General features: G+C 60.4%; 4 protein-coding genes across 8 annotated transcripts; 3 read left to right on the top strand and 1 right to left on the bottom strand.

The window, feature by feature from the left end:
- Window positions 1-1179: 1179 nt before the first annotated feature.
- Window positions 1180-7098, top strand: ACOT7 (acyl-CoA thioesterase 7). 5 transcript variants are annotated; one of them, XM_036396345.2, is made up of 10 exons: window positions 1180-1287; window positions 1950-2067; window positions 2469-2625; window positions 3131-3222; window positions 3357-3471; window positions 3912-3926; window positions 4528-4614; window positions 5327-5443; window positions 5638-5822; window positions 6490-7098. In XM_036396345.2, exons 1-10 carry the CDS (start codon window positions 1235-1237, stop codon window positions 6595-6597), a joined length of 1047 nt encoding a protein of 348 aa, XP_036252238.1. In that variant the 5' UTR covers window positions 1180-1234; the 3' UTR covers window positions 6598-7098. The 5 variants fall into 5 exon arrangements, with proteins under 5 accessions (XP_036252238.1, XP_036252239.1, XP_036252240.1 ...); XM_036396347.2 differs by lacking the exon at window positions 1180-1287 and adding an exon at window positions 1781-1859; XM_036396346.2 differs by lacking the exon at window positions 3912-3926.
- A 674-nt stretch (window positions 7099-7772) lies between these two features.
- Window positions 7773-11814, top strand: ICMT (isoprenylcysteine carboxyl methyltransferase). Its single transcript, XM_036396455.2, has 5 exons — window positions 7773-7997; window positions 8133-8221; window positions 8302-8471; window positions 9130-9347; window positions 10064-11814. The coding sequence occupies exons 1-5, from the start codon at window positions 7773-7775 to the stop codon at window positions 10244-10246; spliced, it is 885 nt and encodes a 294-aa protein (XP_036252348.1). The 3' UTR covers window positions 10247-11814.
- Window positions 11815-12575: 761 nt separating this feature from the next.
- RNF207 (ring finger protein 207) lies at window positions 12576-17657 on the bottom strand. Its single transcript, XM_036396274.2, has 18 exons — window positions 17628-17657; window positions 16940-17130; window positions 16698-16830; window positions 16468-16612; window positions 16303-16384; window positions 16158-16233; window positions 15948-16073; window positions 15792-15838; window positions 15593-15665; window positions 15451-15519; window positions 15280-15348; window positions 15072-15193; window positions 13868-14057; window positions 13499-13684; window positions 13365-13416; window positions 13159-13276; window positions 13010-13090; window positions 12576-12937 (listed from the first exon to the last, which is right to left on the bottom strand). Exons 2-18 carry the CDS (start codon window positions 17128-17130, stop codon window positions 12775-12777), a joined length of 1923 nt encoding a protein of 640 aa, XP_036252167.1. The 5' UTR covers window positions 17628-17657; the 3' UTR covers window positions 12576-12774.
- Window positions 17658-18421: 764 nt separating this feature from the next.
- Window positions 18422-20888, top strand: RPL22 (ribosomal protein L22). The gene is made up of 4 exons (XM_036396487.1): window positions 18422-18513; window positions 18902-19009; window positions 19658-19782; window positions 20672-20888. Exons 1-4 carry the CDS (start codon window positions 18502-18504, stop codon window positions 20814-20816), a joined length of 390 nt encoding a protein of 129 aa, XP_036252380.1. The 5' UTR covers window positions 18422-18501; the 3' UTR covers window positions 20817-20888.
- Window positions 20889-21040: the final 152 nt, after the last annotated feature.

Raw genomic sequence — 21040 nt, 5'->3', positions numbered from 1 at the left:
GGCCGCCCCTCCGCCCGCCCCGCCCGACGGCGCGGCGATTGCCCGCTGCCCCGGACCCCCGCACCGCTCCCCCCGGCCCCTGCTGGGGCAGCCGCGCTTTGCCGAACGGCGGACGGCACCAGGGCCGGCACCGGTGCAAGTCCGGGTGGACCCCAAATCGGACCGTTCGCGGCTGCCTGTCCGGGCCCCACGGGTGTCCCCTCCCGCCGCCCGCCCAGGCAAGAGGCGCGGTAAAGATGGGCTCCTCCGTCACCCTGGACGTGCGCTGCCGGTCCCAGCAGAGCAGGCAGAACGGGGGGCGCTGGGCGGACGGCTGTCCCGCCTCAACCGGCCGCGGGGTGCCGGCAGCCGGGCACCGTCCGCTTTGGTATCCACCCAGCCTTGCAGCGGTCCGGTCGCGGCCGCCACTGAAAAGTTGTTTTATGAATCGCTGGCGAGGCAGCGGGCGGCGTGGAAGGACGGGCGGGGAGACCCTCAGTCAGGACCGCGGACAGCGGAGGTGCTTCTCGATCAGCACCGAGGACAAGGCAAGGCCGCCCTGCCCGCCTCCTTCCCTGCCTGTCCCCCGCCCTCCCTGCCCGGCCCTGCCCCGCCGGCGGTTTATAAAGCCGGTAGCGGCATGGAGAGCGGGAGCGCCAGGTCCCCACCGGGCGCTGCGCGGCAGGCACCCCGGCTCCGGCCGCCCTTTTGCCTCCGTCGAGCTGTGCAAAGTGACAGCTCCGGTCCCTTACGGAGACTCGCCGCCGCGCTCTCGACAACGGGAGCCGAGAGCTCCCGGTCGGTGAGGCCGTGACTGCCGTGGCTCCCGGCACCCCGTGTCCCCCGGGCGCGACCTGAACCCCCTCCGGGCCGTGCGAGCTGTCACTGCCTGCTCGGGACCGTCGCCAACACCCGACCCAAAACCCCGGGGCGCCCACGGGAACTGTGTTATAACCGGGGAGAGCCGACGGCCCCGGGAACGCACCGGGAACGGTGCTGCCCGTGCCGACCCTAAGCCGCTGGCTCCCCACGAGTCCCCGAGCTGGCGGGGGGTCCCCAGTCGCGGTGGGCTCACACGAGTCCGCGGGCAGCCCCGGAGCCGCCCGGTTCCGCGCTCCGCCCCGCGCGCTGTCCGCCAATGGTGCGGCGCGGCCGGGGCGTGTCCGGGCGCGGCGGGGGCGTGTCCGGGCGCGGCGGGGCGGGGCCAAGAGCGGCCGTGCCGCAGCGCCGCTGCGGGCGGGGCGCCGGTGCCGCCATGTCGGAGCCGGGGGCCGCGGGCCCTAGCCCGGCCGCCATCCAGGTGTCCAGGTACGGCCCCGCCGCGCTCAGGGACCCGGACAGGGCTGGGCAGGGAGGCGGGCGTGCTGGGGGCCGCGGGCGGGTGCCGGTCTGCAACCGAGATGCTGCCCGCCCTGCTGCCGGCAGCGGCGGCGCCGCCCGCTTTAGTCATGCTGTCAGTGACACTGACCGCGGGCAGAGCGCAGCAGCGCCGCGCCCGTGCTCCGTGCTGCGGGGGCTGGCAGCGGGCAGCGCTGCCGCGGTTCTCCCGGGCGCGGCTCTCCCGCCTGTGTCCCCGCGGCTCCCGGGCGCGGCCGCGCTGAAGCAGCCGCTCCTGTCCGTGCCAGCGCGCAGCCGCTGCCTCGGTGCCCACCGGGCCGTTATTCGCCGTTGGCAGGAAGCGCGGCTGCTGCCGGGAAGCCGCGTGGAGCAGCGGCACGGGCCCGGCTCGGTGTGCGCCGCACCGGGGCCCGGCGGGGTGGGGCCCTGGTGAGACGCGGGGTGCCCCGGCAGAGGCGCCCTGCTTCCTTCCGCTCCCAGCGGTTTCCATCGCCGCTCACAGGAAGCCGCATGCGAGCAGCGATGTCCCGGCAGCTCAGCCGGTGGGCGATATGCTGCCTCCGGGCAGCCGCACCGGGGCTGGGCTGGGGGCGCGGCAGGGGTTGTGAGCTCTCATGTGCCTCCTTCGGCAGGATTATGCGCCCAGACGATGCCAACATCGCCGGGAATGTCCACGGGGGAACCATCCTGAAGATGATCGAGGAGGCAGGAGCCATCATCAGCACCCGCCACTGCAATTCCCAGGCCGGGGTGAGTAGGTGCCGGTGTGTGTGCCAGCCTCTGGCACGGTGACCTTTCACTCCCTGCCGTATCTCACTGGGAGTGTTTCCTCCTGCATGCAAAGCACTGGTGTCTCTGGCTGCAGTCGGGTGCCAGTAGCTGGAAGCCTTCTGCTGAAATTGTGGTTTACCAGCAGAAACATTATTACTCATTATTGCTGTTAATGTTTTAACTCCTGAGAAAGGCAAGTTGGGGCAACTCCAGTGGTGCTTACAGATGGGGAAGGAAGCACGGCCAGTGGCTGATAAAGGTGGCGGTTGCAGTATCCGAGCTGCACATGGCATGGCAGGTTTGGCTGGTGTCAGGAAGCTGCCAGCTGTGGTCCCATGGCGTGGCTGTGATCACTATCTTGGCTGTCTCACCGTCCTCAGGAGCCCTGTGTGGCTGCACTGGCACGGGTGGAGCGGACGGATTTCCTGTCGCCGATGTGCATCGGCGAGGTGGCCAACGTCAGTGCCGAGATCACCTACACCTCCCGGCACTCTGTGGAGGTTCAGGTCAACGTCATGTCTGAGAACATTTTAACAGGTGGGTGGCTGCTGGTGGCTGTGTTCCAGAACACCAGGAATAACAGTGTTGAGCCAAGAGCTTTGCAGCGGTGACCCCATCCTCTGCTCCATCACTGGCAGCATTGGCAGAGAGGAGATCTAGCGTGTTTATTGACAGAACTGGGAGTGGAGGGAGGGCTGGTGCTGGGGAGGGAGGCCAAGCAGGCTCCCTGGGATTTATGGCTAGTAGTGAAAAACAGCAAAATCTGTTCGTAGCTCTTCCTGCCTGATTTGCTGCCTGTGGCTGCCTTTGGCCTGAAAATGTCCCTTTTCCTGCTGTTGCTGTGACAACCAGTTCCGCTTGCTGGGACATCTTCCCAAAAGCACATTGTCACATCCGCTAAGAGCTAAAGCCTGGTAGGAGCCAGCAGGGCAAGGGACCACCGATGCCAGTGGCATTGCCAGTGTGTGCCCAACGCCAGACTGGTGGCAGGTACAGCACTGCTGGCCTTGGCACCATCACCTGCTGCCCCCTTCTCCTCCAGGGGCAAAGAAGGTGACGAACAAGGCGACGCTGTGGTATGTGCCACTGTCCCTGAAGAACGTGAATAAGGTCGTTGAGGTTCCCCCCATCCAGGTAGGACAGCTCACTTGGGTTCCCCGAAACTGGAACTTGTCCTCCCTGTGGAATGGTGCTAACCTGGCCCTGTTGGCACTCCCAGCTGTGCCAGTGGCTGTGCCAATCCCCTTCTTACCAGCTTTCTATTCTAGTATGCAAGAAAGGAGCAGGAGGATGAGGGGAAGAAGCGTTATGAGGAGCAAAAGCTGGATCGGCTGGAAACTAAGCAGAGAAATGGTGACGTGATCTTACCTGTCATCAACCCAGGTAACACGGGCAGTGTGTACCCAGTGCAAATTGCCCAGCAGTACTGGGAGACCAGACTGGTCCCCAGGGCATCCCCAGGGCCCTGTAGGCGCAAGTGTGCATTCTGAAACACTACACAGGGATGGGGATGGGATTTTGGGGCAGCAGTGTATGAGTGGAGGAGGAGCTGAGTGGATACGTCTGGTACCCTGAAGGGGCTGGTGCATGAGATCCCCTCTCCAAAACCCTGTTCCTGTATCATTCCTTGTGTGCTTGTGTACAGCTAGAGCTGGTTTTGTTCAGCAAGAGGTAAATGCAAGTGGTAGGAAAAGGTGGCCTCTAGGCCTGGCTGTGGTTTTCAGGCAGAAGTGGAGAGGTGGCACATGAGGAATGTTGGGGAAGGTGATGGCAGATGAAAGTTGCTCAAATGCTTTTTTCTCCTCTGTCCTCCCTGCTCACAGACAGGCAGACAAAAGGTAAGGTTCAGTGGGCACTGCTCCATGGGTGGTCACCCTGAGTGGGACTGGGCTGCTTTTCCTTTCTTTGAGCTTAAACATTTCTCATCAGATAGAAAACACAGCCACTTCTGAGAGAGGATTTCCTCTGCTGGGAGTTTGAGGGTGTGACTTATGTCACCTGGAGGTTGTGGTGGGACAGAGGTCACCAGGATGTGCCAGGGCTAGGGGCATGGGGATGAAGATCTTCCCACCAAGGGGAAAACAGAGGCTCTATGCAGCAGGGTCTGGGAGGTTCAGCTGAGGGGGAAAGCAGACAGCACTGTGACCCAGTTCACTCCTGTTTGCTTTCATGCTCTTTGAAAGCTTGAAAAGAAAGAGATGAGCTGAGCTAGAATAAAGTGGATGGGTGGAGATTAGAGGGAGGCAGCAGCCCGTCAGGTGATGAACAGTCTATGCTCTTGGAACTTCTCCAGCCTGGTTTAACCTCTGCTTTCAACATGGTTCAGCTTTGCACAAGCCAGCCCTATCTTTTCTTCCTTTGGACAACTTAAGACAGGGGTGTATGGTGATGTATGGGTGCTAGATGAGTAGCTCTCACCTTGCTTTGCTCTCTAACCAGAACCACACACCGTTGGGTACAGCCAGTCCAGCCTGATCCACCTGGTGGGCCCGTCAGACTGCACACTGCTGGGCTTTGTGCATGGAGGTGAGTGAGCACTGCCCTGCACAGCACCCGGGCTTCAGGTCCAGGTGGCTTTTCCCTGGAGCAAAGTGTGGTTGGAGAGTGACTTTGTTTTTGGTGGGCTCTGCCTCTGGAGGCACACAGGCTCCTTTGCATTGACTGTTAAGGTCAGAGTTGCTTTAGCTGAGACAAAAGTTTCATCTTTTTCTGTGCCCCAAAAGCTCATGTACTTGAACTGTAAATCCTACAGTTTTGTCATCGCCTGTGAGATTGCAAATCCTGGAGTACAAACACGCAGCGTGTGACTGCTGTTACCTGAAGTAATTTCCTCTTGGCTGGCAGCGCCCATCACCTGGAGGGCTGGCACGTGTGGTGCAAGCCCTGGGAGAGGTGTGTTTGCTGAGAGCTGGGAAAACACATACCTAATCCTTAAACAAACAAAACGAACATGGTCAGAGCTGTTTCAAGGTTTGTGGGACTGATGTCACCTTGCAAGGGTCAACTTTGCTCAGAGAAATTTGGGAGAGACAGAGCTGACCTTAATCACAGGTCTGTGAGGATGTTGCCCTGGTTTTGACAGGAGCCCTTGTACTGGATTTTCCTGAAATTGGGACTTAGTCTCTGGTCGAACTCCCCAGCATAGTTTTGGCCATGCTAAGGCCTTACTGACCTTTGTGTGGTTTTCCTGAAATCCCACTGACCTCCCTGAGACAGGACCCTCTGCTTGCCCTCACAGGTGTCACCATGAAGCTCATGGATGAGGTTGCTGGGATTGTGGCTGCCCGCCACTGCAAGACCAACATCGTCACTGCCTCAGTGGATGCCATTAACTTCCATGAGAAGATCAAAAAAGGTACCAAGGGTGGTGGCAGGCACTGTGATCTGCTGTGTTGCCACACCCTGGCTCCCTTGGATGTGCTTTCAGGACATGCTGGCAGAGAAAATTAGACCCTGTTTGATTAATCCCGTGCTCTGCTTAAGACACAGCTTAAGCATAAAACATGCAGTACCCCTTGCTGCCTTGACTAGCCCCTCTCTGTTTCACAGGCTGTGTCATCACTGTCTCAGGACGTATGACATTCACAAGCAATAAGTCCATGGAAATAGAGGTCTTTGTGGATGCTGACCCGTTTGTGGACGAGCCTCGGGAGCGGTACCGTGCCGTCAGCGCCTTCTTCACCTACGTGTCCCTGAGCAAGGAGGGGAAGCCCCTGCCCGTCCCACAGCTGCTGGTAAGAGCTTTTCTCTCTGGATTGGACCCAGCAGGGCCAATCCTGCTCCTCCTGGGGCAGAGCCCAGCCCAAGAAATCCTCTTCCCTTGAGTTACTCAGCAGAAAAAATATGAGCATGAACGAGACATCCCAGGACAGGCTTCAGGGGGTTTTATTTTTCTTTTATATTTGTTTTATTTATGTTTTATTTTTGTTTTTGTTTTGAGTTTGTTTTGTTTGTTTTTGCTTCGGGATTTTGATTTTGTTTTGTTTTGTTTTGTTTTTTTATTTCTTTTGAAAATTGCCACTTTGGAGATTGTGGATTTTCTCCTTTCTCATTGCTGAGGACAGGCTGCATGCTGGCCCTACTCCAGGGAACCCTGAGTGGCAACAGAGGCCCCCACATCCCTAATAGCTGCTCCCCATGGTGTCCCCATTCCAGCCTCCTGCCTATATCATCTCCCCTAATCCTGGCAGGGCTTTGCTGACTCAGTGCTCCTGACTGGGGGTGTTGCTCAGTATTTGATGTGTCACAGGTCTCCTGCTTCATGCAGGGCACACTGGCTGTCATGCTGCATGTTTGACGGAGAGCAGCACCTCGCGGAAGTGTGAGGGGAGGCATGTTTCCCTCCCACACACACTTGCAGCACACTGACAATGCAGCTTTGCACTCTTTCTGTGACCCCAGACCGAGACAGAGGACGAGAAGCGTCGCTTCGAGGAAGGGAAGGGCAGGTACCTGCAGACCAAAGCCAAGAGGCAGGCGCAGATGCAGCAGCAGGCTGCCCAGCAGTGACCTGTGTGGCACCAGCGCCCGCCAAGCATACAGGTTGTTCCCGTTCGTTTTGTGTCCGGCCCGCGCCAGCCCCGTGCCTCCGCCCGCCCCAGCCTGCTGCCGGCTCCACCGCTTCGCTGCTGATGGGCTCAGCACCTCAGACCTCGTGCTTCAGGTGGCTCAAGCTCCCTGAAAGCCCCCAGGAGTCTTCCCAGGCGCTCACCATCTGCCTCCAGAGCCGTTGTCACTGTTTGATCCCCTTTGGTGACGTTCCTGCCTGTGTCAGAGCCAGGCTGGAGGCGTGTGGTGGCTCGAGGGGCGCGTGAGGCCGCGAGTCTTTGTGCTGCTGTGTTTGACTCGCTGGTTTGTCCTACCATGCGCACCAAAGCTTTCGTACGTGCTGTGCCGCGCTGGGGCCGCACTGAATGTCTGTGACATCTCTAGGTAGTTCTCTGTGCACATCTAAGTTATTTAAGGAATCCTGTGGCATAAATAAAATCTGTTTCATTGACTGGAATGAAAGGCTGACGCTTTTATTTCAAACAATTGTGCTTTTCCTCCCTCCCCCGGATCCGCCCGCGCTCCCCAAGTGGCGCCAGGCGCTCCCGTCCTTGTTTTTAAGGAAGTCTGGCTGTTTTGACGGGGCCCTCAGAGCAGTTCCTGCTGGAATGGGTTCCCGGTTTGGGATGTTAGACAATAAACTACCTGACAGGAGGTTCTAGTGAGGTGGGGCTGGTCTCTGCAGGGGTGCCTGCAGTGCGATGACAGCAGGTAATGGTTTTAGGCTGACAGAGTGGAAATTCAGAACAGGGATCAGCAAATGTCCCTGTTCGGGTGCTCAGGCAGCAGGAAGGGATGGAGTCACTGTGGCTGGAGGTGTTCAGCGGCACCTGCACCTGCCGCTGGGTGTTGGGCTTAGGGATTACAGCGGCGGTGCCGGGCGGGCGGTGGGACAGGATGATGGAAAAGGTCTCCGACCCCGACCGAACCCAAACCGGCTCCGTGAGCGAACCCAAACCATCTCCGTTACCGAACCCGAACCGGCCCGGCAGCCGCGGCCCGGGCACCTCCCATAGCACCGGCACCAACTCTCGCGAGAGCGGCGCCGCTCCGCTGCTGCCGCGGCTGCGCGGGGCGGGGCTCTCGCGAGAGCGGCGGGGCCGTTTCCTGGGCGACGCGGGCGGGGCGGGGCCGCCATGATGGCGGCGGCGGTGGCGCGGAGGGGGCGGCTGGGCCGGGAGGGCCGCGCCAGCCTCTGCTCCTTCCTGCTCGGCGCCTCGGTGGCGGCCCTGCCGCTGCTGCTCGGCTCGTCCCCCTCCCTGCTGGCCGCTCCCGGCCTGCGCGGCCGCCTGGCTCTCGCCCTGCACGTGGCGGGCGTGAACGCGGCGCTGCTGCTCATCTACCCGCGGCCGCTCTACAAGGTACGGGGGTGGCCCCGGCGGGCGGCGGCGTGAGGCGCGGCTGTGGAGGGTCCCCGTCCCAGGGTGCGCCAGTAGGGATACCCCGGGCCCGGGGAGCGGCGGCGGCAGCGCTTTCTCCCCTCCCTGTGCTTGCAGATCGCCGTCCGGGCCTGTTTCTTGGGCTTCGCCTTCGGCTGCGGGCTGCTGTTGAGCGCCGGCCGCTCCGCCTGGCGCCACTTCGGATGGTAAGGGCCGGGCCGGGCCGGGCAGCCGGGCGGGCACGGTGCCCCCGGCCCTACTGAACCTGCCCTCCCTCCCGCCGCAGGTATATGTGCTCCCTGTCCCTCTTTCACTACTCGGAGTATCTGGTGACAGCCATCAACAACCCGCGCAGCCTCTCGCTGGACTCATTCCTACTCAACCACAGCTTCGAGTACAACCTGGCTGCCCTGTCCTCCTGGGTGGAGTTCACGCTGGAGAAGCTCTTCTTCCCAGGTCGGCCACCCTGTCCCTGCCTGTCTCTGCCTAGCTGCACGTGGCTTGCTTGGGGTCCATCTGTCTGGTAGCAAAGTGCAGGTGACCCTCAGCTTGTTGCCCCGTGACAACCCTGCAGCAGCTTTGCCAGAGTCATAATCCCTCAGTGCTCAAAGCCTCTCGGGTTGGATCTCGAGAGGGCAGGGGGGAGTTCCCCCTTCACTCTGACATGCCAGGCCAGGGGATCTTCAGCCCTTTCCTGCCTTGATGATGCAAGAATGATGTGTCAGGTACAACAGGGCATCGCCTTATGACAGGAATAAAATCAAGTCATCAAAATCTGTTGCTGGTTGCCCAGTCTGGGGCAAACTGGCTGTGCTCATCTGTTTATTCTTGGGAGAGGGAAACTGTTCCCCTTTGTTTTGTAGCAGCCTGAGCATGTCCTTGGCTGTGCTTTGTGTTGGCTTTGCTCAGCCTCCACAGCTGGCCCTCACCGACTAATCCATGCTAACACCAAGCAGGGGCTGCTGGTTTTATCTGTTTGGTGCAGGATGGCAGTGCATGGCTGTTGCTGTCACACATTTTGCTTTGAGATGGGGGGCAAAGCCCACTCACTGAGCAACCCCCTGCACCCCTGGAGACCTGTGCAAACCTGTTGTGCCCCTCCCTGTCCATGCAGAGCTGAAGCAGATCACCTGGCTGAGCACCGTGGGGCTGCTGATGGTGATCTTCGGGGACTGCCTGAGGAAGGCAGCCATGCTTACAGCAGGCTCCAACTTCAACCACATCGTTCAGAATGAGAAATCTGACACCCACACTTTGGTGACAAGTGGGGTGTACGGGTGGTTCCGGCACCCCTCCTACGTGGGATGGTTTTACTGGAGTATTGGAACACAGGTACTGTATCCAGAGTGCTCAGATCCTTTCCTGTGACACCCCCAGTCTTTGCTCTCAGTGCTGCCCATGCTGTGATGGGGTGCAGACAGCACCTGCTGCTGGGCCTGGATTCTGCTGCCTCCCACTGGCACACAGGAAATCTGGAATCCTTGAGCTCTGCGCCCCGTGGGATCTTTGGGAAGATCTTGTTCCCTTAATTTTCTCTGTGCAGTAAGGAGAGGTGGTAGAGCAGGGGTTTTTACTCACAACCCCCTTGGAGGCTCAAGGTGGGATTTGCTGCTGGTCTAAAGTTGGAGGTCTAAAGCAGAGTTTTCTGTATCCCTGTGGTCAAAATGCCTCCTGTGAGTGGTCAGACTCAACCTGGCTCTTGCCAAACACCAGTCCTGTGCTTGAGGGCAAGGAAACTCCCTGACTAGAGGGTCAGCTCAGGCTGTGGCTGAGCCTTAGCTCAGTGCTGCTGTAGCTGTGTGCTCTTGTGGCTGGCTGGGTGCTGGCATTGGCTTGTGTTTGTCTGGAGAGAGTCCATAAGGGTGGCACATGGAGCTTTTGAGAGCTGAGGCAGTGAAGCCAGCGCTGCCTTCATCATTCTGGGGAGAACCTAGTGCTTGTAAAGCTTCACAGGGAGTGTTGGGGTATTTTCTTTTTCTGTATCAGTGTTACTGGAGGGGGATGAGCTGTGTCCTCGAGGGGGTGCTCACCAGCAGCATCTGTTCCAGGTGTTGCTCTGCAATCCCATCTGCGTGGTGGGCTACGCGCTGGCGTCCTGGCGCTTCTTCAGGGAGCGGATCGAGGAGGAGGAGATCACACTCATTCACTTCTTTGGAGAAGAGTACCTGGAGTACAAAAGGAAGGTGCCATCGGGTCTCCCTTTTATTAAAGGAGTCAAATTGGAACTGTAACATGGGCAGAAACCAGGCTGGCTGAGCAGACGCCCGGCTCCTGCTGCGCCCAGTGCCTGTGTGGCACCGGCATTGGGAGGTGCCTGTTGGTATTTCCTGGCCACCCAGGAGGAGCTGGTGGAGGGCTGCAGCTTTGGGCAGCCTGCTGGGTCATTCACAGATCAGAAGCTCGTTCCTCCTCCTTGAGATCAGTCCTTCGTTGCACATTCAGGGATCTTCCAGATAACTTAGCCTGTAGCGACCCTAAAGAGAACGAATCCTGCCTGCAGCAGCTGAATTGTCTTGGAACGCCTCTGGAACTGATTCTACCAGAAAACAGCACTGCCCTCCTGGCCCTGGGCGGGGAAGGTGCTAGGCAGCAGATTGTTCCTGTTGCATAATTCGATTTTAAAGCTTTCTGACCTCGTCAGCCCGGTGACACGACTTTAATCTGCTCAGGCCAAACTCCCTGAGCTGGCACTGGGGCGGCTGAGGGAGCAGCCTCCAGCTCTGCCCTCGAAGTGCCAGAGTGCAGCACAGCACCACTCACTTCTCTCTAGGCCTTGGGGTCTGCAGGGAGGGTTCTGCTGCTCCCCTCGTGCCGCTGGATCTGAGCACTTCTGGGCCCTCTCCTCGTCCCTTGGATGCTGCTGTGGGTGCAGTGTCACTGCTCCAGCCGCTGCCTCCTGCTGCCACCTCTGTTCCTTCTTCCTGCTTCCAAATCACGCTGCTTCCTATCCTGCCAGGCTGCCTCTGTCTTGCAGAGATCCCAGGATTTTGGGTTGTGAAAGAGTCACAGCTGCCAGGCTTGCTAAGGGCTTTAGTCCCTGAGGTCCTCCCCTGCTCTTTTGGGCAAAAGCTGTGATGTTAGGGCAAGTAGGAGATGCTTCTAAGAAAATCTCCAACCAGGAGAAGAGTTGGGCTAGCTAACGCTCTTTTATAGTAACCATTTGGAAATGGTTCCCACTGAGCTGTGTGGTATAACTTTGTTGTTATATACCAAAGAGGTTCACTGTTTTCTTGAGTTCTACATTATTCTTCCTTGCTGGAATGGAAATGAGTTGCTTGTCAGTTCATGCTTGGAGCTTGTGGTGTTCCATGGGGAAGGTGCTGCGGTACGGCTCAGGAAGGGGCACTTGGTGAGAATAGCTTGGGTTTGGGTTAAGGTTTTCTTTTTTTATATAAAAAAAAAAAAAGAAAAAAAAAAAGAGAGAAAACATTGTCAGCTTCTGTCTGGTTATTTGAGGGTCTTTTGAGGTGCTGGTGGCATCATGGAAACTGGAATCCTTTATAATTCCTGGTGGGTTCTCAGAACATACCAGCACTGTGTTGAGGCACAATTGTGACTCAGTGACTTATGGGGCTGTGCAGCCACAGGGATGAGGCTGACCCTAACCCTGACCCTCTGTTTCTCCTTGCTGAACTGATGCAGAGTCCATCCTCCACTGGGTTTGCTTGATCACAGAGCATCTGTCTGATGCTCTTGCTGCTGACTTGACCTTTGCTGAGCGGGGTTTTGGCTTGGGAGAAAAGAACAAAGGTGAAAACTCACCAGTTGGAGAGTGCTGATCTGTGCTGGCACTCAGAGACTCCCACTTTGGGCTGTTCTTGTCTCAGGGAAGCACTGGTTGAAGCCAGTGGTGCCTCGAGCAGGTTAATCTGTAAGCAATTTTTTTATAGACAGTAATGTTCCTGCTGTGCCCTTGATCAAAGGAACTTTGGAACAAGTAATTGTCACTTGGGTTTGATGTGCTGTTTGACAACAGAAACAAAGCCTCATTCCCAGATTGTTCTTCAAAGTAAATGAAACCTTGATCCTTATTTTGCAAGTGCTGGTTCCAGCTGTGCAGGCTCTGTCCAAGCAGGATATGTTGGCACCGAAAGAAAGGGATAAACTCCACTCTGAACAAAACTTTCAGTGTCTCTTGAAGCTTTTGAGACCAACAGCTTCTCTTAACCTTTTCTTTTCCCAAATCCTGTGACCAGAAGCTCTGTGAGGAGACAGCAGCTTACCAGGTATGGGGAAGGCATGTGAAATTTTAGGGAAAAGCTGGAGTAAACTGTGAAACCCTCCCCTCTGTGCCACAGTGATTGGTGAGTTCTTAGTTCCCACATGTGCAGGGAACCTCTAGAGCAGCTGTTCCTGGCACCTGGCCTGCGTTGGTGCATGGCTGCCCAGCACTTCACAGGATGCTCCATCACCTGGCCATGTACCCCTGCCCTCCACCAGGAGTTATTTTTCCCCATAATTTGCCAATGTTGTGGTTTTAGGAGCAGCTGGACACCTTGAGCCAGCAGATCCCTTTTGTCAGCACTGCAGAACCACGCAGAAATGGACAACTGCACCCTTTTATTTCACTCTGACACATGCAAGGAAGAGCACAAGGAGAGTTTTTCAGAAGCAAGTCCACCTGAGGCCTTTCTATGTGCTGCAGACACGGCTGCCCAGGCTGTTTCCTGCCCTGGCTTGTGGCACTGGGCAAGAGGAGCTGGTCAGTCACCAGGGCATGGTTCTGCCCAGCAGCTCTGCCACGTGCCCAGCACTGGGCTTATGGTGCCGGCTCTTTTGGGGTAGCAATCTCTGCTCCGCTCTTCTGCTGGCCCCTGCAGCAGTCTTTGTTTTTTGGGGAGGGGTCTCCAGGGGTGTCCTTGGATATGAATCCCTCCCCAGGGCTGGCTGAAGCCTCCTTGTTGATGCCAGGTGAGGCATCCCTGGGGAAGGGAAGACACCTTGACAGGGTCACTGTCTGGGAAAGGGCATGGGAGGTGCTTGCTGTCACCTACCTTGGCACCACTTCATTGTTGTCACAGATCTTGAGCAGCATCTGGGCCTGTTCTTCTCTGGGCTCCTGGGGCTCCTGCAGCCTGTGGTGGGATGGGTGTGAGCCATGAGCTATGTCCCCCCTGGCCCTGAACGTCCCTGCACCCCTCACCTGGGCTCCAGCCGCTCCTTCACTTTGGCGATGGAGCGCACGTAGGGCGCGATCTGCTTGGTGATGGTGCTCAGGCAGCTGTTCTCCTGCCTCAGCTGCAGCAGGTCATGGAGCTGGGCTGGGGACAAGAGGAGTGGGCTGGGACATGGCCACCCCCACAGTGAGGGCACAGGGGGCACGGGGAACGAGCGTGGGGTCAGCAGTACCTTCATAGATCTCCTGCTCATTTGCTACCCGCTGGTAGGTCTCCTCCCAAACCTGGAAGGAAGAGAGGGAGCTGGGCAGAATGCGTTGGTACGGCACAGAGAGGCCCTGCTCTGCCAGGACATGCCAGCTGTACCTCCTCAAAGACGCTGCGCATCATCTCCACGGCGGAGTAGTGAGCTGCGATCTGCACGTCCATCTGCAGCGACTTCTGCAGGATCTCGCTCATGATCTCCGACTTGATGAGTGAGTGGTGCTTGGTGAGGTCACGGTGCAGCTCCTGCACCTGGTCCTTCAGGCCCTGGATCTCCGTCTGCAGCATCTGCAGGAATCAGGGGGCACAGCCACGTGAGCAGCACCAACCTGGCCCGTCTGTCCTGTCCTGTCCCATCCTGCTCCCTACCCAGCCCACAATCCTGTCCTGTCCCATCCTGCTCCCAGCCATGCTCCCTACCCAGCCCACAGTCCTGTCCTGTCCCATCCTGCTCCCAGCCATGCTCCCTACCCGGTAGGTGTTCTCATAGTTGCGGCAGTGCTCAGCAAAGGGGGTCTCACGCCCCTCAGCCAGCAGCACCTTGGTGCTGATGTACCGGTGCATCGTTGGCTTCTTCACCATGGGGCCGGTGGACATTTTGTCACTGCTGGGGGGGCAGCTGGGCACCATGAGGGTCTTGGAGCATTGGCCACCGGGGAGCCTGCATGGAGAGGTGACAGTGACGTGCTGCAGGTGAGCAGCAGTGGGGGTGAGGTGCAAGGGACCATGCTGCCAGCTCAGTCCCACCACCCCTTGGCTCCGGTGGGACGCACCAGTCCCCCATGTCCCTTCCCTCACCCCAGCACAGAGGTTCCTTATGTTGCCCCAAAAATCACATTTCTGTGGGCTGCTCTCTGGATTCCTGCAGTTTTGGAGCCAGCTCTGGCAGTGAGAAGCCAGGAGCTGAGCCCAGCACCCTCCAGTTTCTAAAGGGTGGGATACAGCTCGCTCTCTCACCGCTGGTATCTCCTGGCCCCTTGGCAGGCACTATTGCCCCAGTGTTTCCCCCCATCCCGTGGTCTCCCCATACTAACCACCACCAGCATTGGTCCTACCGTGCAGTGCCGTGCTCCCCCTGCCCGTGCTGGGGCCAGCAGCCCCCAGGAGCTCAGCCACCCTGCAGTGCCAAGCCTGGCTGGGGGCGAGGAGCGGTCCCCATGGGGCGGCAGTGCCCGTTTGTCCTCTCTTTCTGGGAGGGCCTGGCAGGGCCGGTGCTGCCGTGACATCAACAGGCCTAAATATATCCCTGGTGAAGAATGGCCGAGCACTTCTCTGAAATTCTGATAAAAATAGTGGCGGGCAAAGAGGCTGCGGCACCACGGGCATGTGGGCGAGCAGGAGCTGGCCCAGGTGGAGCACCCATGGAGAGGGGGCAGAGCCTTACAGGGAGTGTGGCAGGGGCCGGGCTGGGGAACAGAGTGAGGCTTAACCAGGCCCCCAGCTGCCAGCCCCGCTGCTGCCCACTCCTCTGCCACCCACCCCACTTCCCAGAAGTGTCACTTGAAGCCTGTTGTTCATCAGTGCAGCTGTGCCTGTGCTGTCCTGGTACCCCTGCTGAGGTGACAGGCTCAAGGGCAGCAGCAGCAGGGGCAAGGTTGGCATGGTGAGATGCAGTGTGGCACGTGGCAGGGGACACAGTAGCACATGTGCCTTGGGTGCAATCCTAGCACCTCACATGTTTGTGCTAGTGATGCCAGGTCCGATTCCACCAGCGCTGCCCACCACGGAGCGGCGGGGGCTGAGCATCAGGAGGGGCTCCAGGCAGCGGGCAAACTCTGCCCGGTACTCGCTGTTGATCTGGGGGGCAAGAGAGGAGAGCACAGCTGGGCTGGGGCAGAGCTGGCAGCTGGCACTGCCTGCAGGCACTGCAGGCAGGGCTCTACCTTGCTGGTCTGGGCCGGCCGCAGGCGGTGTGGCAGCTTGACAATCCTCTGCAGCCTCTCCATCAGTTGCTGAAAGGCAGCAATGAAGCATGGGGTGCTCAGCACTTTGCCCATGAGCTCAGCAGTGCCACAGGATGCTCTGACCACCCCTGCAGTGCTGGCTACACTCACATAGCCCAGGTCCAGGAATTCAGCTTTGTTGGCAGAGCTCAGGAAGGCCGAGCAGGTCACCAGGTGGACCTGTGTGTGTGGAAGGGGTCTGTCACTGCCTGGCTTTGGTGTCAGGATGTCCCTGCCTGCCGTGAGGCCCTACCTGCAGAGTGGGCAGCAGGGAGGCAAGGTGGGCGAGCTGCTCCTTGAATGCCTTCTCCTTTTCCTCGTGCTGGCTGCAGTAGAGCAGGGCATGGCACAGCCTTTGCAAGACCTCAGGGAGCCATGCAGCCCCAGGGATCCCAAACCACCTTGGGAAGGGGGAACAGCCCTCGGACAGGGCTCAGCCCACGGTCCCTCACCTCTGCACGGCTTTCAGGAGCGTCTTTTTCCTCTCGGAGAGCTGCTCCTGCAAATGGCACAGCCACCCTGTGTCCTGCAGGCACCCCAGTCCCTTCCCACTGCCCTGGCTCTGTCCTGCAGGCACAGGGCTCGATGTGCAGGTGACAGCCTCACACCTGCATGCGGCTGAAGAGGGAATTGATGGCCGCCTCCTCCTCGCTGGCACTGTTACGAACCTCCTCGATCATGGCCTTGAGCAGGACAATGGCCTCACGCGTGGAGGTCTGCAGCTCCTTCACAGCCTGCCCGGGGTGGCAGGGTGGCTGCAGTGCAGGGGACAGCACTGCACCCCCTCGTCACCCCCACGCCCCCCCGGCCCTGCCCACCATCACTGCCTGGTCCAGGCGCTGGCAGCCCTGCATGTACGCCGTCTCAATGTCGATGCAGTGTGCCCGGCTCTCCCTGCAGGCACAGACATCAAGGAAAGCACAGGATGGAGCACACAGCAAGCCTGGGGCTGGGAATACTCACCCCTGCATGTCCCTGAAGCAGTTGATGCAGAGCATGGACTTCTTCTCAGTGGAGAACATGATGTAGGGCTCCTCGTGCAGTGCTGCAGGGGACAGGAACGTGGTATTGCCTGGCATGGCTCAGTGCAGCATAGCATGGCATGGGGCAGCCTGGCATGGCACTCACGGCACTTCTTGTGGATGTCTTTGGTGCGCTTGGAGAGGGAGACGATCTCGTGGCGGGTGAACATCCTGGCACGGTGGGTCTCCTCACGGCATGGGGCACAGAGGGGCTGCCCACAGGTGTTGCAGAAGTACATGGTGTCCAGCTCCTGTGTGAGGGGATGGAGCTGGTGGCAGGCATGGTCCTGGCAGGGGTCCCCTACCCACGCTGCCAGTGCAGCCCACTGCCCTCACCGCCTTGGTGCAGCAGCGGTCGCAGTTGGCACACTGCACGTCCTCCTCGCTGTCGGCCGAGCTGTCCACCAGGAACTGCAGCAGCCGGTCCACGGGGGGCAGCCCCGTGCCTCCCCTCACCACCGAGGGGTGCCTGCATGGGGACAAGCATGGGGACACCCACGGGGGCAGCAGGGCAGCTCCAGGGATGCAGGGAGCAGGGCTGTGCCCCAATCCTGGTGTGCCCCCGGGCCGTCCCTTACCCGCAGAGTGGGCAACGCAGGCGGCCGTCGCTGGCACGGCCTCGCAGGCAGCTGGCACAGAAGTTGTGGTAGCAGTCGAGCAGGCAGGGGTGCTGGTAGGGCTCGTGGCAGAGCAGGCACACCAGCGGGTGGCAGTTGGCCTTCTCCAGCTCCGAGCAGCTCCCCAGTGGGGAGAAAATGCCACCCGCCATCTGTGGGGTTGAGAGCCAAGCCCTGTGCCCAGGGACCCCATGTGGCACCTGTTTCTGAGAGCACTGTGGCTGCCACAGAAAGGACAAATCCTGTCCCCGGGCCCGTGAGCTGCTGACTATTTTTAGGTTATGAGCTGCGTGGCACGAGGCTGCCTGCAGCGCACCCCTTCCCCTGGTATCATGGGCTGGGGGCTGCAGTGCTGGGTCAGATGGTCCCCACAGAGAAGTGTCCCCATGGTGTGTGTCCCCCAAAGCAGGAGCATCCCCTGGCATGGGCTGTCCCCTCCAAAGGAACATCCCCTGCAGCAGAGCATCCCCCAGGACAGGGGTGGGGGTTCCTCCAGGACAGGGTGTCCCCCCGGAGGAAGCATTCCCTAGAATGGGGTATTCCCTGCCCAGGGATGTGCCCTACGATGGCAGCCTGGCAGTGAAGGCAGCCAGGTGCCCCACATCCCCATTCTGGGCACAGGTGTGTCCTGGCCAGGTGAAGGCTTTACCTCTCCCTGTGTGTAAGTCGGGGGATCCGAGCCGAGCTGTGCTGCTGCTCACCGTGTGCCGGCAGGAATGAGAGCGGTGCCGCGGCGGCAGGGCCCGGCTGTGACGCGGGGCCCCCTGGCACTGCCGCCCGGCACGGCCCAAAAATAGCCCCGTGCGCTCCTCGGGGCCCTGCGGCGGGGACGGACACGGCACTGCAGAGCCACCCGGGCTGCGGGGACACGGGCACCTGCACGGCCTGATGCCAGCCCGCAGGAGGTGCGGGGTCACCCCGTGTGCAGTGATGTTCCGGGGAGTCATCCGGTGTGCAGTGGGGTGCCCCGGTGTGCGGGATCACTCCATGGGCTGTGAGGCTCCCGCTGTGCAGGGTAACACTGCGAAGTGACGAGCCGCAGAGTGCGGGGGTCACTCCATGCACAGTGAGGCTCCCGGTGTGCGGGAGTCAGTCCGTGTCCGGTGAGGCTCCCGGGGTGCGGGGGTCACTCCGGGATGCGGGGGGGGTCTCTTCGTGAGCGGTGATGCTCCCGGGGGACGGGGGTCACTCCGGGCTGCGGGGGTCACTCCGTGCCCGGTGGTCACCCCGTGCCCGGTGATGCTCCGGTGCCCCCACCCCGCACGTGCCGCTCTCCGCGCTCCGGAGGCTCCGCCCCCGCTCCCGGCCGCCCGCGCCCTACCGACCACGCCCCCGATAGCCCCGCCCACATCCCGGCCCCTGCCCTCGCCCCGCCCTTCCAGGCATCACTGTCCGCTCGCAGGCTCCCTGCGCGGCCGGGACCGGAAGCGATCGACGCCATAGGCGCTCGGTTGAGACGGCCGGAGTGCGGTTGTGCGCAGGCGCGCGGGGCGCGCTCCCTTTCTGCCTCGCGCGGAGCCGCCATGGCGCCCGCGGTGAGTGAGCGCGGGACCGGCACTGGCCAGCGCCGCCCCGAGCCTGCCCCCACTGCCACCGGGACACCCCCCTGCTCCGCCCCGAGCCCCCGACATCCCCGCAGCCTGCCCCAGCCCCGCCGCCTGCCCCCGCCCGCTGTTTTCCGCGTGGGGCCGGGCCCGGCCCGCGCCTTCCCGCGGCCCCACGCGACGCCCGCCGCCCATCCGGACCGTGAGGGCGGGCAGCAGGCGAGCCCCATTCCCACCGCGCTGTTCCCGATCTCAATCCAGGCCTAGGCCTTTCCCCTCGCCGCCAGCCCGGAGCTCGGCCCGGCCCCTCCCCGCCGTCCCTCAGGGCGCTCCCCCTCCCTTTCCCTCTCGCTCACCCTCGCTCTCTCTCCCCCTACAGCAGAAGAAGCCCGCGGCGAAAGGTGGTAAGAAGAAGAAGCAGGTTCTGAAGTTCACGCTGGACTGCACGCACCCCGTCGAGGATGGCATCATGGACGCCGCCAACTTTGTGAGTTCGGGGCCTCCTCGGGAGCCGTGATGGCTCCGCCGCCCTCGGGGGCCTTCCCAGGGTGATGCTCCGCTCCAGCGGCCCCAAACATCCCTGGCCATCCCTCGGCTCTGCTCTGCTCCCTTGAGGCCATCCCATGGGCAGAGCAACAGGGAGCGCTGGGGCTGGGGATGAGGTTGGGTTTGGGGCACTTTGTAGTTAAAGCACAAAGCGTTGTCCCTGTGCATGGGCAGTTTGCTTGTTTGTCTCTGCTGGGTAAGTTTGTGTTATGGCAGGGATGTAGCGAGGCCAGGGATGCTGCAGTTTGGGCTTATGAACCTATGCCTGTCCACGCTGCACTCCAGCAGGGGCCTTGGCGAGCCTGGGGCTGGGGGGAGCTCAGAGGAGCCTGACCCCACTGTCCTGGCTGTCTCTCCCCTTGGAGGGCAGGACCATCCCCACCACGCCAGACCGATACATTCAGGCCTGAGCACCTCACCCAGGTGTGGCTTTGATGGGCTGGATTAGCCTGGCCTGAAGAAGGGGCTCTCCTGAGCTGTGGGGACACTGGTGTCTGTTCCCCAGCTCCAGAGCAGCAGGCACAGCCTGCCTTGGGGGCTGTGTCTGTCTGGAGTTGTGGCCCCAGCTCACAGCCGTGTTCTCCTGCAGGAGCAGTTCCTGCAGGAACGGATCAAGGTGAACGGCAAAGCGGGAAACCTGGGCGGGGGCGTGGTGACCATCGAGAGGAGCAAGAGCAAGATCACGGTCACATCAGAGGTGCCCTTCTCCAAGAGGTGAGCTGGGGCAGGACAGTCCTGCTGGGCCTTTGGTCAGTGTGGCCACAGATGGCCCTTGGCAGAGGGTGCCCAGTTTGCACTGAGAGCCTGTGGCAGCAGGGGCTGCCTGGGAGGAGATGTCCCAGTGCTGGAATTTGTGCTGCCTGGCACTCGCTGAGTGGCTGCTCTTCCCAGATCTATGAGAGAGGAATGTGTTCAATATTCCAGCTGAGAAGGCTGCTGGGCTGGGCCATGAGGGGCCTGCAGCCAGAAGGGGCTGAGGGGACAGTTTAGGGGTATCTGCAGACAAGGTCTCTTAGGTTGTTCCCCTCATCTCGTGGGGTTTTGGTCCTCCTTGGGCTGACATCAACAAAGTGTGGTTGTGCTGGGGTGTGTCACATTGTTCCCCTCCTCCCGCGGTGCTCTGGCCCTCTGCCTGCTTCTCCTGGCTGCCTGTCCTTGGGCTGGCACCGGCACACCGGGGTTGTGCCACGGCAGAGGTGGCTCAGGAGCCGTCTGGGAAAAGCAGAGCTGTGTGGGTGGTGGGCGTGCCCTGCCCTGCGAGCGCCTGCCTTTCTCCCAACGCTGTTGCTCCACGTTGCTGCCACACCTGGCACATCCCAGCAGCGGGTATCCACCATCCCAGGGGAGATTCCCTCTGGGGTGGGTGCAGAGCGCTGGGGTCACAGCCTTGTTGGGGCAAGAACGATCTCCCAGGGTCTGTGTCATGGCATTGTGGTATGATTCCCTGGTTGCAGTGTTTTCTGGAAGGAGCTTTGGTAGGAGGTGGCCACTGGGATGTGTTGGTCCTGTTGGAGGTGGGAATAAAGATTTATTAGCCAAAATGGCACCTGGGGGGCTGGCAGGGAGCAGAGGGGCACCGCTGTCAGCCATGCCTCTCCCACAGGTACCTCAAGTACCTGACCAAGAAGTACCTGAAGAAGAACAACCTGCGGGACTGGCTGCGTGTGGTGGCCAACAGCAAGGAGAGCTATGAGCTACGCTACTTCCAGATCAACCAGGATGAGGAGGAGGAGGAAGAAGAGGATTGAGCCCCGCCGCCGCTGACGGCCATTTTGTACAGTTTCACTTTTCTGCAATAAACAGCAGCAGAGTTGTTCATAGCCCGTGCTCGGTGGCGGCTGCGGATCCGGGGGTCATGTTGGGGGGATTTGAGGCTTTTCGGGGAGCGGCGAGCAGGGGGTGTGCCAGAGGGGGCGTGGCTTAGTTCCGATGGGCGTGACAGAGGGCGTATCCCCCGCGGGGGGCGGGGCCG

Source organism: Molothrus ater, chromosome 23, assembly GCF_012460135.2.
Source record: "Molothrus ater isolate BHLD 08-10-18 breed brown headed cowbird chromosome 23, BPBGC_Mater_1.1, whole genome shotgun sequence".
Lineage (NCBI taxonomy): Eukaryota > Metazoa > Chordata > Aves > Passeriformes > Icteridae > Molothrus > Molothrus ater.
The sequence above is the reverse complement of the archived record's forward strand: the minus strand, read 5'-3'. Positions and strand labels throughout refer to the sequence as shown.